Source organism: Dama dama, chromosome 15 (assembly GCF_033118175.1).
Source record: "Dama dama isolate Ldn47 chromosome 15, ASM3311817v1, whole genome shotgun sequence".
NCBI classification, from domain to species: domain Eukaryota; kingdom Metazoa; phylum Chordata; class Mammalia; order Artiodactyla; family Cervidae; genus Dama; species Dama dama.
In genome coordinates, this window is record NC_083695.1 from 62,209,656 (window position 1) to 62,226,615 (window position 16,960).

Consider the following 16,960-nt stretch of genomic DNA (forward strand, 5'->3'; position numbering starts at 1 on the left):
CACACATACACATGCACACTTATGTGCACACATGAAATTATAAAATGATAGGAAACCAGTCACTTATTCTCCATGAAGGATGGTGCAGCGTTATAAACACCAACCTCACAACATCCTTTAGGAACAGCTGACTGCCTCCGTCTAGCCAAGAGCTTAACACGATCTCCTCCCACCCCATGGCTGGCTCTGTTAGGGGCTTCTGGGACTGGGGATACCCAGGAACCCTTCTCTTTCTCTTTTTTCCTGTCTGCTTGCCAGTACACAAGACCCAGTCCCGCTTCTATTACCATAACAAAGAAAGCCATTTCCCCGGTCTGCACAACATTCAAGGGCTTCCCAGGTGGCTCAGTGGTAAAGAAGCCGCCTGACCATACAGGAGACTGGGGTTTGATTCCCTGGGTTGGAAGATCCCCTGGAGGAAGAAATGGCAACTCACTCTAGTGTTCTTTTTTTTTTTTTTAGGGTCTTTTCTTTTCTTTTTTTTTCAATTATTTTTATTAGTTGGAGGCTAATTACTTCGCAACATTGCAGTGGGTTTTGTCATACATTGACATGAATGACAGACCAGAAACTATAAAACTCCTAGAGGAGAGCATAGGCAAAACACTCTCCGACATGAATCACAGCAGGATCCTCTATGACCCACCTCCCAGAATATTGGAAATAAAAGCAAAAATAAACAAATGGGAATGAATGAAACTTAAAAGCTTTTGCACAACAAAGGAAACTATAAGTAAGGTGAAAAGACAGCCCTCAGATTGGGAGAAAATAATAGCAAATGAAGCAACAGACAAAGGATTAATCTCAAAAATATACAAGCAACTCCTGCAGCTCAATTCCAGAAAAATAAATGACCCAATCAAAAAATGGGCCAAAGAACTAAACAGACATTTCTCCAAAGAAGACATACAGATGGCTAACAAACACATGAAAAGATGCTCAACATCACTCATCATCAGAGAAATGCAAATCAAAACTACAATGAGGTACCATTACACACCAGTCAGGATGGCTGCTATCCAAAAGTCTACAAGCAATAAATGCTGGAGAGGGTGTGGAGAAAAGGGAACCCTCTTACACGGTTGGTGGGAATGCAAACTAGTACAGCCGCTATGGAAAACAGTGTGGAGATTTCTTAAAAAACTGGAAATAGAACTGCCATATGACCCAGAAATACCACTCTTGGGCATACACACTGAGGAAACCAGATCTGAAAGAGACATGTGCACCCCAATGTTCATTGCATCACTCTAGTATTCTTGCCAGATTAATTCCATAGACAGAGGAGCCTGGCGGGCTATAGTCCATGGGCTCAGAAAGAGACAGAATGGAGCAACTGAGCATGCATGCACAACATTCAGTTTAAGCTTGTTTATCACTTGAATCCCAGCATGAAACTTGGACACCATTTTTACAAAGAAGCAATGTTTGTTTGGGTGGCTGTGTTTTAGGATATTGACTTTGCACACAAACTGGGCCATACTACTAGTATTTGACACGCTATTATTTATCAAGAGCCTACTTTTAAAGGAACACTGTTTTAAATACTTTACATTTAAATTAGTTAATCCTCACAGCGATTCTATTTCGCTCAAGATCTCACATTTAGCAGGGCCAGAATTTAACCTCAGGCAGGCTGGCTTTAAAGTCCTTGCATTATGCAGCTATAATTTAGAAGCTGCCTATGGCTGAGGAAAGTGCTAAGTTAATTAAAAGCAAGAATTTGCCAGAAGCAAAGTTGAAACTCTCAATTTTATTACAGGGTACAGCTATAGCAAGTCCTTTGGAAAAAGTGCACCTTTTCATGTCTTACAAAATTAAATTTAGGCTTATCACTTGATGAATCATGTTTATGTAATCCATTTAACTCTGCAGGAGTAACAAAATGTTATGAAAAAAATTAGTGCCAAGTCCCTTCAGTCATGTCGGACTCTTTGCAACCCTGTGGACTATCGCCCACCAGATTCCTCTGTCCATGGGATTCCCCAGACAAGAATACTGCAGTGGGTTGCCGTGCCCTTCTCCAGGGGATCTTCCTGAGTCTCTTGTGTCTCCTCCATTGGCAGATGAGTTCTTTACCACAGGTGCCACCTGATAAGTAGCCCACTTTTCCCCTAATGTAAGATCTTCAGGGATTTCCCTGGTGGTCCAGTGGCTAAGACTCCATGCTCCCAGTTCAGGGGGCCGAGGTTCAATCCCTGGTCAGAGAACTAGAGTCCACATGCTGCATCTAAGAGTTCAAATGCCACAACTGAAAGATCCCTCATGCCACAATGAACATCAAAGGTCCCATGTCCCCAACTAAGACCTAGTGCAGCCAAGTAAATAAATATTTTAAAAATAAATATTTTTTAAAATGAGTTATATTTTTAAACAGATTTTCATCATGGAACATTAGAAAGGTGTTTACTTGTCAATTTATAGTTTCTAACTGAAGGATGCTTCAGAACCTCTTCAGAGGTTGAATATGAACTTTCCTTCTCTTTTTACTTCTTGGTCCTCTCCTTAAGGCATATGACCTAAATTTGACTAGGTAGGTTTGTTTTGCCAGTACCACATCTTTGATGCCACTTGGTTCCTGAGTAACTCTTTAAGTCCCACCTAATTCCTTTTTGTAAACCCACAGAAACTTGTCTCCTGAGAGAATCAGGCACAGAAATGCATAAAATTTACTATATGATGTAAGAGACAAAGCTACTAGTTTCCTTCTTAAAGTGATCTTACTTTATTACAACTGCCAATTTTATCTTGGGCATTAGTCCCTAGAAGAGGAATTATTAACACCTAACATTAGTTCTTTTGTGTCTAAAATAGAACTGATGCTAAGAAAGATAGTGTCCATTCTCTCCCAGCTTACATCATAGCTGAGCAGTTGAAACAGGCTCCAGAAAAGCCTCATAATTTTTCTTTTCCAGATACGACTTTTCATAATGCCTATAGTTTTTCACTGGAAAATATTTGATTTAGCTCAGAACTCAAATTAAATGGAATATGGAAAACACCATTTCTCTTGCTAAATTAAAACCAGAAGTTCTATGTCCAAATCAACATATGTTACATTTCATGGGTATTGATACTTTCCAATTGAATCATTTTTGCTCTTAGGGGGAAAAAAAAAAAAAACACCAGCAAGCAGTGTGACAGGGAGAACGTGGAAATGGTCCCAGAGAAAGGAAATAAGGATTAAAGAACTTGGATGTGGCCCTGAGGAAAGCCCCTCTAGAGGAACAACTGGACTGATTTAGCCTAGAGAAAAGGAAGTGGGAAGAAGAAGAGGCAGGATAAAACCTTGATCTTTTTTATGTTTAATTATAGTCATCTACTTTACTGAGCCAGAGTCTGTGCTGAATCACTTACCAGTATTATCTTATTTGAGCTTCACCATTACTCTCTGCAAGTGGGTATTGTCTTTTTGCCATTAGCAGATGAGTAAAGTGAGGGTCAGAGAGGTTGAGTGATTTGACTAGATCACACAGTGAAGAGGTAATAGAGTCTAACATTAAACCCAAAGTGAATAGAGGCTGTGCCCCTAACCACCTTGCTACATATATGTGTAGAATGGACAGAAGTATTGTGTAAGAGAACCTGAGTATTGGTTTCCCACTGTTACTGAGAGAAATTTCAGAGAGACTGTGATAATTTAAATACAAAAGATTTTCTTCCTTTCTCATTCTTTCTTCACTTTTTATGGTGAGATGTAACATTAAGAAAAGTGCGTTAAAAAGAATGGATTTGCACCTAGAACTCAGATCTTGATTTCTTTTTTTTTTTTTTTCCAGCTTTTTCATTTATTCCCCTTTTAACAAAGTAGAAGAAATAATACAGGATTAAAACTGCGAAAGTAGTTAATTGGTAGAACACACACAAAAAAAATCTGGATAGGAAGACAAACTTATATACAATGAGGAAACACGTGTAAATTATGGTAGTTTGTAGACGAAACATTTTTTTTTTTAAAAGTCAAACATGCTACACAGTGCCACTGTTTACAGCAATATTGAAGGGGAGAAAATAACACTAATTTAGGGACTGATATACCACAAGGTCCAGGTTTCACAGCATCAGTGCAATATTCACAAAACTATATTATAGCTAGTTAATCAGTTTTAAGAATTGTTCCCAAATATATCACATTTCCATTCCTCAGAGGTCCATTCCTACAGATTTCAACTACTCCATCTATGGGGACCAAAAGCAGCCAGTGTTACCATAAAAGGAGACTCTTGAGACTTATCTTTAAAGGCTTATTCTGGTCTTGAAAAATTAGTAGGATAAGGCTATTTTCTACTGAAGTGAATCTTGACTCAACACAGGAAGACTTTTGTCCTTTATTGGCTGGTCTTGGAGTGAAGATCATAGACATGACTCTTAACCTATTATAGACTTTAGCTCCAATTAACTGAAAATCTGAAATTTAGAAGTCCTAAATACCAACTTGTGTAAGCCTGCTACTAAAAAGCCTTTGAGGATGTACTAACTTCAAGTTTAAGTGCGCAGGAGCAAGAGTTCTGAAAGTTCCTGTCAGATTCCCCATTTGGGAGGAAAGATCAATGTTTCCCACAAACTGCTAACTTCTGCACAAGGGAGAAAACACATGCTAAGACATGGAATGAGTTTCATCTTATTCCATGAGGCTTCTCCCACACTATCGAAACAGAATGAGGAATGACTCTTCATTGGTCTCTTCATCAGAAATGGTAAACTTGGTCTCTATATTCATGAAGCCAGTTTTTTTTTTTTTTTTTTTTTTGCTTCCATGAGCTTTTATTTATTTATTTATTTTTTCAGTGGGTTTTGTCATACATTGATATGAATCAGCCATGGATTTACACGTCTTCCCCATCCCAATCCCCGCTCCCACCTCCCTCTCCACCCGATTCCTCTCGAAATATCCCACCCTCGCCTTCTCCCACAGAGTTCAAAAGTCTGTTCTGTATTTCTGTGTCTCTTTCTCTGTTTTGCATATAGGGTTATCGTTACCATCTTTCTAAATTCCATATATATGTGTTAGTATGCTGTAATGTTCTTTATCTTTCTGGCTTACTTCACTCTGTATTCAAATGAATTCTTTTTAACAGCTGAATAATATTCCATGGTGTATATGTACCACAGCTTCCTTATCCATTCATCTGCTGATGGGCATCTAGGTTGCTTCCATGTCCTGGCTATTATAAACAGTGCTGCGATGAACATTGGGGTGCATGTGTCCCTTTCAGATCTGGTTTCCTCAGTGTGTATGCCCAGAAGTGGGATTGCTGGGTCATATGGCAGTTCTATTTCCAGTTTTTTAAGAAATCTCCACACTGTTTTCCATAGCGGCTGTACTAGTTTGCATTCCCACCAACAGTGTAAGAGGGTTCCCTTTTCTCCACACCCTCTCCAGCATTTATTGCTTGTAGACTTTTGGATAGCAGCCATCCTGACTGGCGTGTAATGGTACCTCATTGTGGTTTTGATTTGCATTTCTCTAATAATGAGTGAGGTTGAGCATCTTTTCATGTGTTTGTTAGCCATCTGTATGTCTTCTTTGGAGAAATGTCTGTTTAGTTCTTTGGCCCATTTTTTGATTGGGTCATTTATTTTTCTGGAATTGAGCTGCAGGAGTTGCTTGTATATTTTTGAGATTAATCCTTTGTCTGTTGCTTCGTTTGCTATTATTTTCTCCCAATCTGAGGGCTGTCTTTTCACCTTACTTATAGTTTCCTTTAAAAAACAGAAAGAGAAATTAAGGAAAAAATACCATTCACCATTGCAACAAAAAGAATAAAATACTTAGGAGTATATCTACCTAAAGAAACAAAAGACCTATACATAGAAAACTATAAAACACTGATGAAAGAAATCAAAGAGGACACAAACAGATGGAGAAACATACCGTGTTCATGGATTGGAAGAATCAATATTGTCAAAATGGCTATTCTACCCAAAGTAGTCTATAGATTCAATGCAATCCCTATCAAGCTACCAATGGTATTTTTCACAGAACTAGACCAAAGAATTTCACAATTTGTATGGAAACACAAAAAACCTCGAGTAGCCAAAGTAATCTTGAGAAAGAAGAATGGAACTGGAGGAATCAACCTGCCTGACTTCAGACTCTACTACAAAGCCACAGTCGTCAAGACAGTATGGTACTGGCACAAAGACAGAAATATAGATCAATGGAACAGAATAGAAAGCCCAGAGATAAATCCACGGACCTATGGACACCTTATCTTTGACAAAGGAGGCAAGGATATACAATGGAAAAAAGACAACCTCTTTAACAAGTGGTGCTGGGAAAACTGGTCAACCACTTGTAAAAGAATGAAACTAGAACACTTTCTAACACCATACACAAAAATAAACTCAAAATGGATTAAAGATCTAAATGTAAGACCAGAAACTATAAAACTCCTAGAGGAGAACATAGGCAAAACACTCTCCGACATAAATCACAGCAAGATCCTCTATGACCCACCTCCCAGAATATTGGAAATAAAAGCAAAACTAAACAAATGGGACCTAATGAAACTTAAAAGCTTTTGCACTACAAAGGAAACTATGAAGCCAGTTTTTTAAGCAGACCATGGAAGCAGATGATAGAACGAGCTTCCTGAAACCACAGACCACTCTCCTGTATCCAGCTTAAAAAAAAGATCAACTTGAACAGTTATCCCAAGTCACTGTTAACTGTACTAAAAGGTGAAGTTCACCACTATGTTATTTTAAAACTAAGAGTTCAGTTAACCCTGGGTGACAAAAAACCAAGATGAGGAACTGAAGAGTTGTCCATATAAGGCCAGCTGATAAGAATACACCCATGAAGACACTGGGCATAAAGCCTTACTTGACAAGTCAGAATTTCTACTAAGGGCAGAGCAAGGGACAGCAGAGAGCTACTTCTGTAACATTTTAGTATCCAAACAGCATAACAGACACTGTTCCCAAGGACAATGTATACTCCATTAATCACACTGAATAAAGCAAATGCTTTATTCATTTTTCTTTTCTTTTTGTTTCAGAAGCTTGTTTATCTCTCTTTTGGCCATTCCAATGTATTTCGAAATGATTCCATGTTGGTTCAGTCCAGGAAGCAAAAGTAAGAAAGTCACTATCAGGTAGGTGAGGAGGAGGTTATGGACCTGCTGTCCGACCCAAGCAACCGCAGCCAGAGAAACGATCATGGTCATGAAGTACATTTTCGGCTTTTCTTCCTTTAGTGTAAAGAGGCGTTTCCACCAGCCCACAGCTCTGCGTCGCGTTTTTACTAGATTGCTGCAAATTTCATGGAATCTTTGCTGTTGCTCAGTGGTCCATTTATTGGAGCCAAAAATTCTAGGTGCTAGAATGGGAACAAGGTAGTCAGCCAAGCACAAAAACATAACAAAACAGGAAACACCAGATAGAACAGATGGATCTAGATAGTAGATAGTCAGAAACACCAAAGAAACCACACCCATGATGGCAGGTGGAAACCAGGCTCTTTCCCATTGGAGGACTTTATCTGCCATCAGCATCACTTCTCCCCAGCCTTGCAGCTGCTCTTCCAGACTTGCAGTCTCTGCAGCCAGCAGATTGGTGCTGCGATTATCTCCTTCCGCCATAGTTCTCGAGGTGCAATCTCAGCGAGCACAGGACGCCACCAAGTCTACTCCTCCGCAGATTCCCTCGCCGCACCCCTAACCAGATCTTGATTTCTAATAAGTCTTCAGTGAAAGAAAGCAAACCTCCTTGGAAAGAAGACTGCTTCTAGGACTGGGGCAGGAAATATACAAGATGAGCCTGGAGTATCTTGTGCCAGAAAAAGTAAATAAGTGCTGAGAAAAAAAAACTAAAACAATAATGAGGTTATATCAAAGATGCACAAGAGCCAACGGAAAGTTATATTATGTTGGCCAAAGCTGGAGCAATTTGAGTAACAAAATAAAATAGTATTAGATTATAACCCAAGTAAGTAAGTGAAAATCGCTCAGTTGTGTCCAACTCTGCAACCCCATAGACTGTAGCCTGCCAGTTTCCCCTGTCCATGGAATTCTCCAGGCAAGAATACTGGAGTGGGTAGCCATTCTTTTCTCCAGGGAATCTTCCCAACTCATGGATCAAACCCAAGTCTCCTGCCATGAAGGCAGATTCTTTACCGCCTGAACTACCAGAGAAGCTTTGATTATAACCCAAAGTATTACATAAATATTCACAAGTCCATGTATGTAAGTGATAACAAAGCAAACACATGGGGGAGAAGAGACAAATTTCTCATGCAGAATTCCAAATAACTTGTGTGGATACTCTGACCTCTAGAAGGTAGAGCAGACTCACCTTTCCTTATGTGTGGGCTGCACACAGTGACTTCCTTCCAAAGGGGACAATGTAGAAAGGAGGTTGTTTTTTTTAAGTAACTTTAAGTGGACACCATAAAGTGGACACTGACTAGCACTACCTCAGCCAGGTCAGCATCAACAGCATAAGCCCTGTTGATAGTATGTTCCCTGGATATGATGTGACAAGAATGGCACTTTGCCTCTGTGGTCTTCCTCCCCAGAACCCAGAGCACCAGAATAATTATGAGAAAATCATCAGGCAAATTCTAATTTTTGGTCATTCTACAAAATTCCTGACCACTGTTCCTTAAAACTGTCAAAATCGTAAAATCAAGAAAAGTCTGAGAAACCATGACATAAAGAAATATGAAGGTTAAATGTAATATGGGCTCCTGGATGGAATCCTGCAACAGAAAAGGGAAATGGGTAAAAAACTAAAGAAATCTAAACAAAGTATGTGCTGCACTGTGCTAAGTCACTCAGTCGTGTCCGACTCTTCGCAACCCCATGGACTGCAGCCCCCCAGGCTCCTCTGTCCTTGGGGATTCTCTAGGCAAGAATACTGGAGTGGGTTGCCATGCCGTCCTCCAGGGGATATTCCCAACCCAGGGTTCCGACTCAGGTCTCCCTCATTGCAGGTGGCTTCTTTACTGTCTGAGGAACACAGAGAAGGGCATCCTTGGGTGGACTTGAACCACCAATCTTCCAGTTAACAGGCAAAGGTGATAATGCCACCAATCACGCCACAAAGACTAATACAAATACTAAACAAAGTATAAGACCAGTACTAATACTAAGCAAAGTATGGACTTTAATAAATAGTAGTGTTTTGTGGTATTGATTCATGAATTGTGTCAAATACACCACCCTAATGTAAGATGTTAATATAATAGGAAAAACGGTATATGGGGTATGCTATCTTTGCAATTTCTCTCCTAATCTAAAACTATTCTGAAAAAATTTTTTAAACTAATGTTTTTTAATAGTTTCAAGTGAGTGTATGTGTAGCTACCATCCATTATCAGTACCCATAAGCCCCCTTTTTCCTGTCTGTTATATCACCAGCTTTCCCTGTAAAGAAAAATTCACTGCTGTGAATTTTGTGATAATACATTCTGTTTTTCTTTATAATTTTACCACTTTATGCCTCTCTAAACAATATAGTATAATTTTTCCTTTTTTTGAAATTTACATTAATGTAATCACATAATATGTATGTCTGTATGTCTTGCTTAAGATTTGTCTGTGTTGTTGCAGGTGGTTAACCATTGCATGTTTACTTTCGTGGCTGTGCAGGCTGGTGTTATATGAATACATCAAATTTTATTTATATATTTGATTGTTGCTGGACGTTTGGGTGGTTTCCAGTGTTTCCAGTGTGGATTATTTGAAAAGGATCTTCTGGTCATCAGATTTGTGAGATTTCTTGTGGATTTCTTTTCTTTCTTAAGAATATCTGTTTATGTGAGGCATGGAAAAAGAACATTTTCCTGTTTGAAAGCAGGAGTGGAATCTTGCTTAGGGACCAGGATCTAGACCGAGAGTCTGAGAAGCCCAAGGCCGCTTCTCAGACCTCGCCAAGAGGCTGTCAGCTGCCCAAGTGTCTGGAGGTGATGGGAATATCCCTTCCCAGGGATGTATGGACCAATTCCTCAATTTTACCCACCCCTTTGCTAGTGATTTCTGTGGATCAAGTAGTGAAAAGCCTTGACCTTAGTAACAGTTTCTCATGCTTTGAAGAGAATGAGTCTCTCTTAGGCACATTCCTACCAAAGTAGCCAAATAGAAGAAAGAGAGTCAGACAGACCAAATTCCTGCCTTTAGTAGGTCTCTTCTGAGCTGGGTAACCTAGAGCCAGTTACTCACCCCTCCTGAACCTCAGTTCCCCCATAGATTAAAAAAATATGTATACTTGTCGCTGATTCATATTGATACATTGCAGCAGCCAACACAATATTTTAAAACAATTATCCTCCAGTTTAAAAAAAATTTTAAAATAATAATAAAACTTACTTTGCAAGTAGGTCATATTAATTGCAAAAATGTGTGTATTTAACACAAGAGGAAAGACTAATAAATAATGAAGTTTGTTGTTTACATTAAAAATACAATAATATAGTAGTTCCTTTATTCAACCTGCTCCAGTACTCTTGCTTGGAAAATTCCATGGACAGAGGAGCCTGGCGGGCTACAGTCCATGGGGCCTCAAAGCCTATGGTCAGACATGTTGTTAAATATAAGGTTTTAGAATACCACTATATAAAATCACTCTGACTTGTAGCATTTTATATTTCCTATGCTAATTTGAATTTATAATGGAATGAAAAATGATGCCAGTGTCAGTGAAAGATTTTTGTTGTCCTTACTTCTGATTATAAGACAGATCAAATTTGTAATTCTTTCTATCAGGTTTATAATTGGAGATTTGTTGGATTCCGAAAATGACATCTTTGAGCAGCCCAAAGAATGGGACTCTCATGGATCGGAAGAGCCACAGAAAGCCTTTGACCATGGGACAGAGCTCATCCCATGGTACGTGCTGTCCATCCAAGCTGATGTGCACCAGTTCCTGTTGCAGGGGGCCACAGTCATCCACTATGATCAGGACACGCACCTCTCTGCCCGCTGCTTCCTCCAGCTTCAGCCTGACAATAGCACTTTGACCTGGATAAAACCCACCACTGCTTCCCCAGCCAGTGCTAAAGCAAAACTTGGCGTGCTCAGTAACACATCTGAGCCTGGCAAGTTCCCGTTACTGGGCAATGCTGGATTAAGTGGCCTGGTGGAGGGGATCTTGGATCTGTTTGCAGCAAAGGCTGTGTACATGGGACACCCTAACATTGATATACACACTGTGTGTGTTCAGAACAAATTGAGTAACATGTCTCTCTCAGAGACTGGTGTGACACTGCTCTACGGGCTGCAGACCACGGACAATAGATTATTGCACTTTGTGGCACCAAAGCACACAGCTAAAATGCTCTTCAGTGGATTGTTGGAGCTCACTAGAGCTGTGAGGAAGATGAGGAAGTTCCCTGACCAAAGACAGCAGTGGCTGCGGAAACAGTACGTCAGCCTCTACCAGGTAAGGGGAAAGGGATGCAGCCTTCCCTGTCTCCTCGGTAGTATAATTCTCCAGATTTATCTTGTAAAAACACACTGGACAACTAGACCACCAAGGTTCATTTTCCCAGCTCTGACAACTGTCTGCCTGAGTGATGTTGAACAGCTTTTACTTAACTTCTCTGTGCCTTAGTTTCTTATCTATAAAGTGTGAAAAATAATGATATTATTCATATTGTCCAAAGGGTGACTGTGAGGCTTAACTGAGTTAATATGTGTAAAGCCATAATGTAAATTCATGTGTATAAAGCATAGTGTCTGGCTCAAAGTAGGTCCTATTATTATTTTGTATGAAAATAGTGACTTCTCACATCTGGAAAGAAACAAGTTAATATAAGCATTTTCACTTAAAGTGAAAATGGAAAGCATTGTAATCTGAATGCTTTTATACTAATTAGGGACTAGCTGATGTGTTGGAAATCTTCACTTTGGAAACCAAAATCCTATTTCATCTTCTAATGTGCTCCATGACTCTCAGAGAGTTCTTTAATTTACTGTGTATTGCTGCCAAACTGTAGAACTTGTAAGATTAAAAGAAACATTCCCAAATGTGAGATAGTCACAACTAGAGTTCTTCCAAACCTCATTTGTAGTGGCAACAGCCCTTAGGAGACAGCTTAGACTGAGTGATTTTTCTGTTAACCCCTGAAGTATCAGGATCCCTGGGTTGGGAAGATCCCCGGAGAAGGAAATGGCAACCCACTCCTGTATTTGCCTGGAAAATTTCATGGACAAAGGAACCTGGCGTGCTTTACAATCCATGGGGTCACAAAAAGTCAGACATGGCTGAGCAACTGAGCACACACACACACATCAGGTACTTTGACCCTCCAGCCAAAGGTCCACCAGCACTGGGTTGGATGAGGTGGTGAGAAGAGACACAGATGTAGCTAGAGCCACATGCTTATGGAGGAAGGAGGGCAGAGATTGCTTGGAAATTGAGTCATAAACCCCACTACAAGGTGACACTATTGGTGGGATTGTCAAATGAGTTGTATAGAGTATTCACTTTTTCTTTGCTATGTTTTTGTGTCTTGAGTGAGTGAAAGTAGCTCAGTTGTGTCCGACTCTTTGAGACCCCATGGACTATACAGTCCATGGAATTCTCTAGCCTAGAATACTGGGGTGGGTAGCCTTTCCCTTCTCCAGGGGATCTTCCCAGCCCAGGGATTGAACCTAGGTCTCCCACATTGCAGACAGATTCTTTACTAGCTGAACCACAAGGGAAACCCTTTTCTATCTTATGGGGGACGAATTATCTTTTGTAGTGTCACAGAACAAATACCACTGTGACTTAAATTACTCAAAGGATTGATTTTCGTGTACTTTTCATAGTTCTAACATGTTTCTGATAATTTAAAACATTTTCTACTCTGGAATGTTAGTGGAGTCACATGTGTAAAACCCCTTCTTTCCCCTTTCCCCACATCCATACAGCACTTAATGAGTAGAGATCATATCCTGAAGAACTCAATTAATTAATAAGCACTTAGGCCTATATACATGATTATGCTGCACTGCACAAAGCCAGTTTTGGTTAACTCATCTACAATGGAAACCAAGGGACCTCTCTGGTGGTCCAGTGGCTAAGACGCCTTGCTCCCAATACAGTGGGCCCAGGTTCTATCCCTGGTCACAGAACTAGATCCCACATTCTACAACTAAAGATCCCACATGATGCAACTAAGACCTGGCACAGCCAAATAAATAAATATTTTTTGAAATAAAATGGAAACCAAAATGCTTGCTTCCTGTCTACTGCACAGGGAGCTCTCAGTGGTGCCGGCTGCTTGGAAGGAAGGTCTCCAGGAGCTATTATGAGTATTGGTTTTCAATTACAGTCATTCCTCAGCCTTCTCTAGTCATGAAAATGCATTCAGTCTGGTCATGAACCAAAGTCTTTGGGCTCAATTACAGTCACTGTCACAAAACCTATGTGGTTTATTTGCTCCACGTGTTTCCTTCCCAGTCTTACAAAGTAACTGAATTAACATGTAAAGTCTACTTAGTTTCTCATTACTAAGTTCACAGTACTGTACTGTGGCTCAGATGGTAAAGAATCTGCCTGCAATGCAGGAGACCCGAGTTGGATCCCTGGGTCAGGAAGATCCACTGGAGAAGGGCATGGCTACCCACTCCAGTACAGGAGCCCAGGGGGCTATAGTTCATGGGGTCGCAAAGAGTCGGATACAACCGAGCAACTAACACACAGCACAAAGTTTCTCATTTACCCTGGCAACCTTCAGTTTATGCTGAGGGGGCACCAGATGAGACCACAGACAATGGATGAGAAAAGGTGCTGCTGGAGCTGAGACAGAGGCAGTGACTTGGAGTTGACTTGGTCTTACGCAGTTATAACCACAGCTATATCCCTCCCTTTCTCTCCACCCCATCCTTCCACCCCTGTGAGGAACCAAGCTGTCACAGTGTAAGGGCAAAAAGCCTCCATATACCTCAGTCACTTCTGAAAACATAGATGGCATTCATCCTCAAAACAATGTACTACACAAGCTGCCTAAGACAGACAACAGTCTTAGACACTCAAGATTTCTTTCTTTTTTTTTTTTAAGTGAAAAAGGTCAACAGACTACTCATTTTTCCATTATATAGACCAGTTCCCAAATTGTATCAGGGAATATTAAAAAGATGCTAATTTGGCACTTGGAGAACAAAAGGTCAGATAGGTATCATTCTAAATGCCCCCTTGGTGATTTATAATACAGCTTAGCACACTTAAAACTCTGAGAAGTCCCAAAGTACAAAAGAAATTTTTAAACGTATCTACAAACTAAAGAAATGTATGGAAGATCTTGATTTCTTCCAAACTTCCGCTAACAGCCATATAAGAATATTTCTTTATCCCCAATTTAGGAAGAGTTTATATAGAAAATAATCTTCCTAACATCCGAGTCCTCTTCTGTGATAAATGTTTGCAGAGTTACTTTCAAGTACAAGTATTTTAGTGCTAGTGAATATAAACTAAGCTAATGAAAATAGTAGTAAGAGATAAAGCAAAAGACAAGAAAAAATAGTGACTTCTGTTTTTGTTTGTTTGGTTTTTGGGGGGGTCTCTGCTCTGAGTCTTTGTTGCAGTGCATGGGCTTCTCTTGTTTCCAAGCATGAGCTCTGGAGCCTATGAGCTCAGTAGTTGTGGCATGGACTTTGTTCCCCCAAGGCATGTGGGATCTTAGTTCCCTGGGCTTGAACCCGAGTCCTCTGCATTGAAAGACAGATTCTTAACCCCTAGACCACCAGGGAATTCCCAATAGTGATATTTGTAACAAAGCCTAGGGATACAAGAAATTTTTAAAAAGCAAACTGTGCAGAAATTTGATATGGGATGTGGAAGAAAGGTTGGTATCATGAGCTTTGGCTCAAAGTTATGGGCAGAGCTTAAGAACTCATATATTTGGAAAGATTTCTGGGAAGCTGAGGAGGTTATACACAGGATTATCAGTAAACTTCTTTGTAAGCAACAGAAACAGATTCTGGCTATCTCCAAGGAAAAAAGTGGGGCATCTATTTAAAGAGTTAGATTGTTTTAAGTCTTTAAGGTATCATATGCAAAGATATGCCAAGTTAAAAGTACATGAATTTTTTTTAAAATGTGTATTTATTTCGCTCCATGGGTCTTAGTTGTGGCACTCAGGATCTTAGACCTTTGTTGCTGCATGCTGGATCCTTAGTCTTGGGATGCAGGATCTTTTCATTGTGGCATGCAAACTCTTAGTTACAGCATGTGGGATCTAGTTCCCTGACCAGGGACTGAACCCAGGCCCCCCGCAATGGGAGTGTGGAGTCTTAACCAATGGACCACCAGGGAAGTCTCAAAAGTACATGCATACTTTTTAAGGAGTCAATTTCCTAATTCTCAGTGTTCACATGAACCATTTTCTAAAACTGAGAATGTACCTTCACTTGCTATAGCCCAAATTTAAAATAGAAGGTACATCTTTCATCCATCCCAAACAAGTTTATTGTTTTGTGTAAAACAAAAGGAAGATTCAGAGTACATTTTAGTTCCCAGAAAGTCTCCTTTAAAGATTAAACAAAGGCATCCTGCCTTTTACAGGCCTAAAATATTTCCATTAATAGTAAAGCTTGGCCCATGTTAGGATGTTCTGAATTTATGAAAACCAAAGCAGTAGAGGCTGATTCTTTTATATGTACATGGTAATGGGTCTATTAAATTTTATTAAAGATTTTATTTTTTAGAGCATTTTTAGGTTTATTATAAAATTGAAAGGAAAGTACAGAGATTTCCCATAAACCTCCTGTCCCCACACATACATGGCTCCCCCGTTATCAACATCACTAACAAGTATGATACATTTTTTACAAAGGATCAGTTCAGTTCAGTTCCGTCACTCAGTTGTATCCGACTCTTTGCGACCCCATGGACTGCAGCATGCCAGGCCTCCCTGTCCATCACTAACTCCCGGAGCTTAGTCAAACTCATGTCCATTGAGTCAGTGATGCCATCCAACCATCTCATCCTCTGTTGTCCCTTTCTCCTCCCACTTTCAATCTTTCCCAGCATCAGGGTCTTTTCCAAGGAGTCAGTTCTTCACATCAGGTGGCCAAAGCTTTAGCATCAGTCCTTCCAGTGGATATTCAGGACTGATTTCCTTTAGGATTGACTGGTTGGATCTCCTTGCAGTCCACGGGACTCTCAAGAATCTTCTCCAACACCACAGTTCAGAAGCATCAATTCTTTGGTGCTCAGCTTTCTTTATAGTCCAACTCGCACATCCATACATGACTACTGGAAAAACCATAGCTTTGACTAGACATCCTTTTACAAAGGATGAACCTACGTTAACATGTCGTAATTTCCCAAAGTCCATAGTTTACCTTAGAGTTCACTCTTGGTGCTGTACATTATATGGGCTTGTACAAGTATAATATACTGACATATATCCCTCACTACAATACCATATGGAGCATTTTTGCTGCCCTAAATATCCGGTGTGCTCTGCCTGTTCATCTTGCTCCCACTCCATCCCACTCTCTCCTAGCCCCTGCAACCACTGATCTTCTTATTGTCTCCATAGTTTTGCCTTTTGCAGATGTTATATAGTTGGAATCATAGAATATGTAGCCTTCTCAGATCGGTTTCTTTCACTTAGTCATATGCATTTAAGTTTTCCCCCATGTCTGCTTGTGGCTCGATAGTTCATTTTTTTTTTTTACTGAGTGAAATTTGATTGTCTTAGTGAACCACAGTTTATTCATTCATTCACCTACTAAAGGATTTCTTGGTTGCTTCCAAGTTTTGGCAATTATGAATGAAGCAAGTGAAAGTATCCATGTTCAGGTTTTGGTATAGACACAAGTTTCCAACTCATTTGGGTAAATATCAAGGAGTGTGATTGCTGAATCATACAGTAAAAGTGTGTTTAGTTTTGTAAGAAACTGCCTTCTAACGTGGCTGTAACATTTTTCAATCGCACCAGCAGCAAATGAGAGTCCCTATTGCTCTGCATCCTCACCAGCATTTGGTGTTGTCAGTGTTCTCAATTTTGGCCATTCTAATA

The 16,960-nt window shown here is 40.0% G+C and overlaps 2 protein-coding genes across 4 annotated transcripts in view; one reads left to right on the forward strand and one right to left on the reverse strand.

The window, feature by feature from the left end:
- The window catches only part of PLCE1 (phospholipase C epsilon 1), a 364,525-nt gene that overhangs the window by 277,045 nt on the left and 70,520 nt on the right, over positions 1-16,960 (forward strand). For all 3 annotated transcript variants that reach the window (XM_061162214.1, XM_061162213.1, XM_061162215.1), the window contains one exon: positions 10,710-11,385. In XM_061162214.1, the coding sequence (XP_061018197.1) occupies positions 10,710-11,385 (676 nt within the window). The remainder of the gene's footprint in view (positions 1-10,709; positions 11,386-16,960) is intronic.
- On the reverse strand, positions 6,550-7,655 carry LOC133070715 (ADP-ribosylation factor-like protein 6-interacting protein 1). Its single transcript, XM_061163104.1, has one exon. The coding sequence runs from the start codon at positions 7,584-7,586 to the stop codon at positions 6,975-6,977; it is 612 nt and encodes a 203-aa protein (XP_061019087.1). The 5' UTR covers positions 7,587-7,655; the 3' UTR covers positions 6,550-6,974.

What these genes read in the sequence shown, in the direction of transcription:
- LOC133070715 (XM_061163104.1), bottom strand. Translation starts at nt 7,586, where the DNA reads ATGGCGGAAGGAGATAATCGCAGCACCAATCTGCTGGCTGCAGAGACT.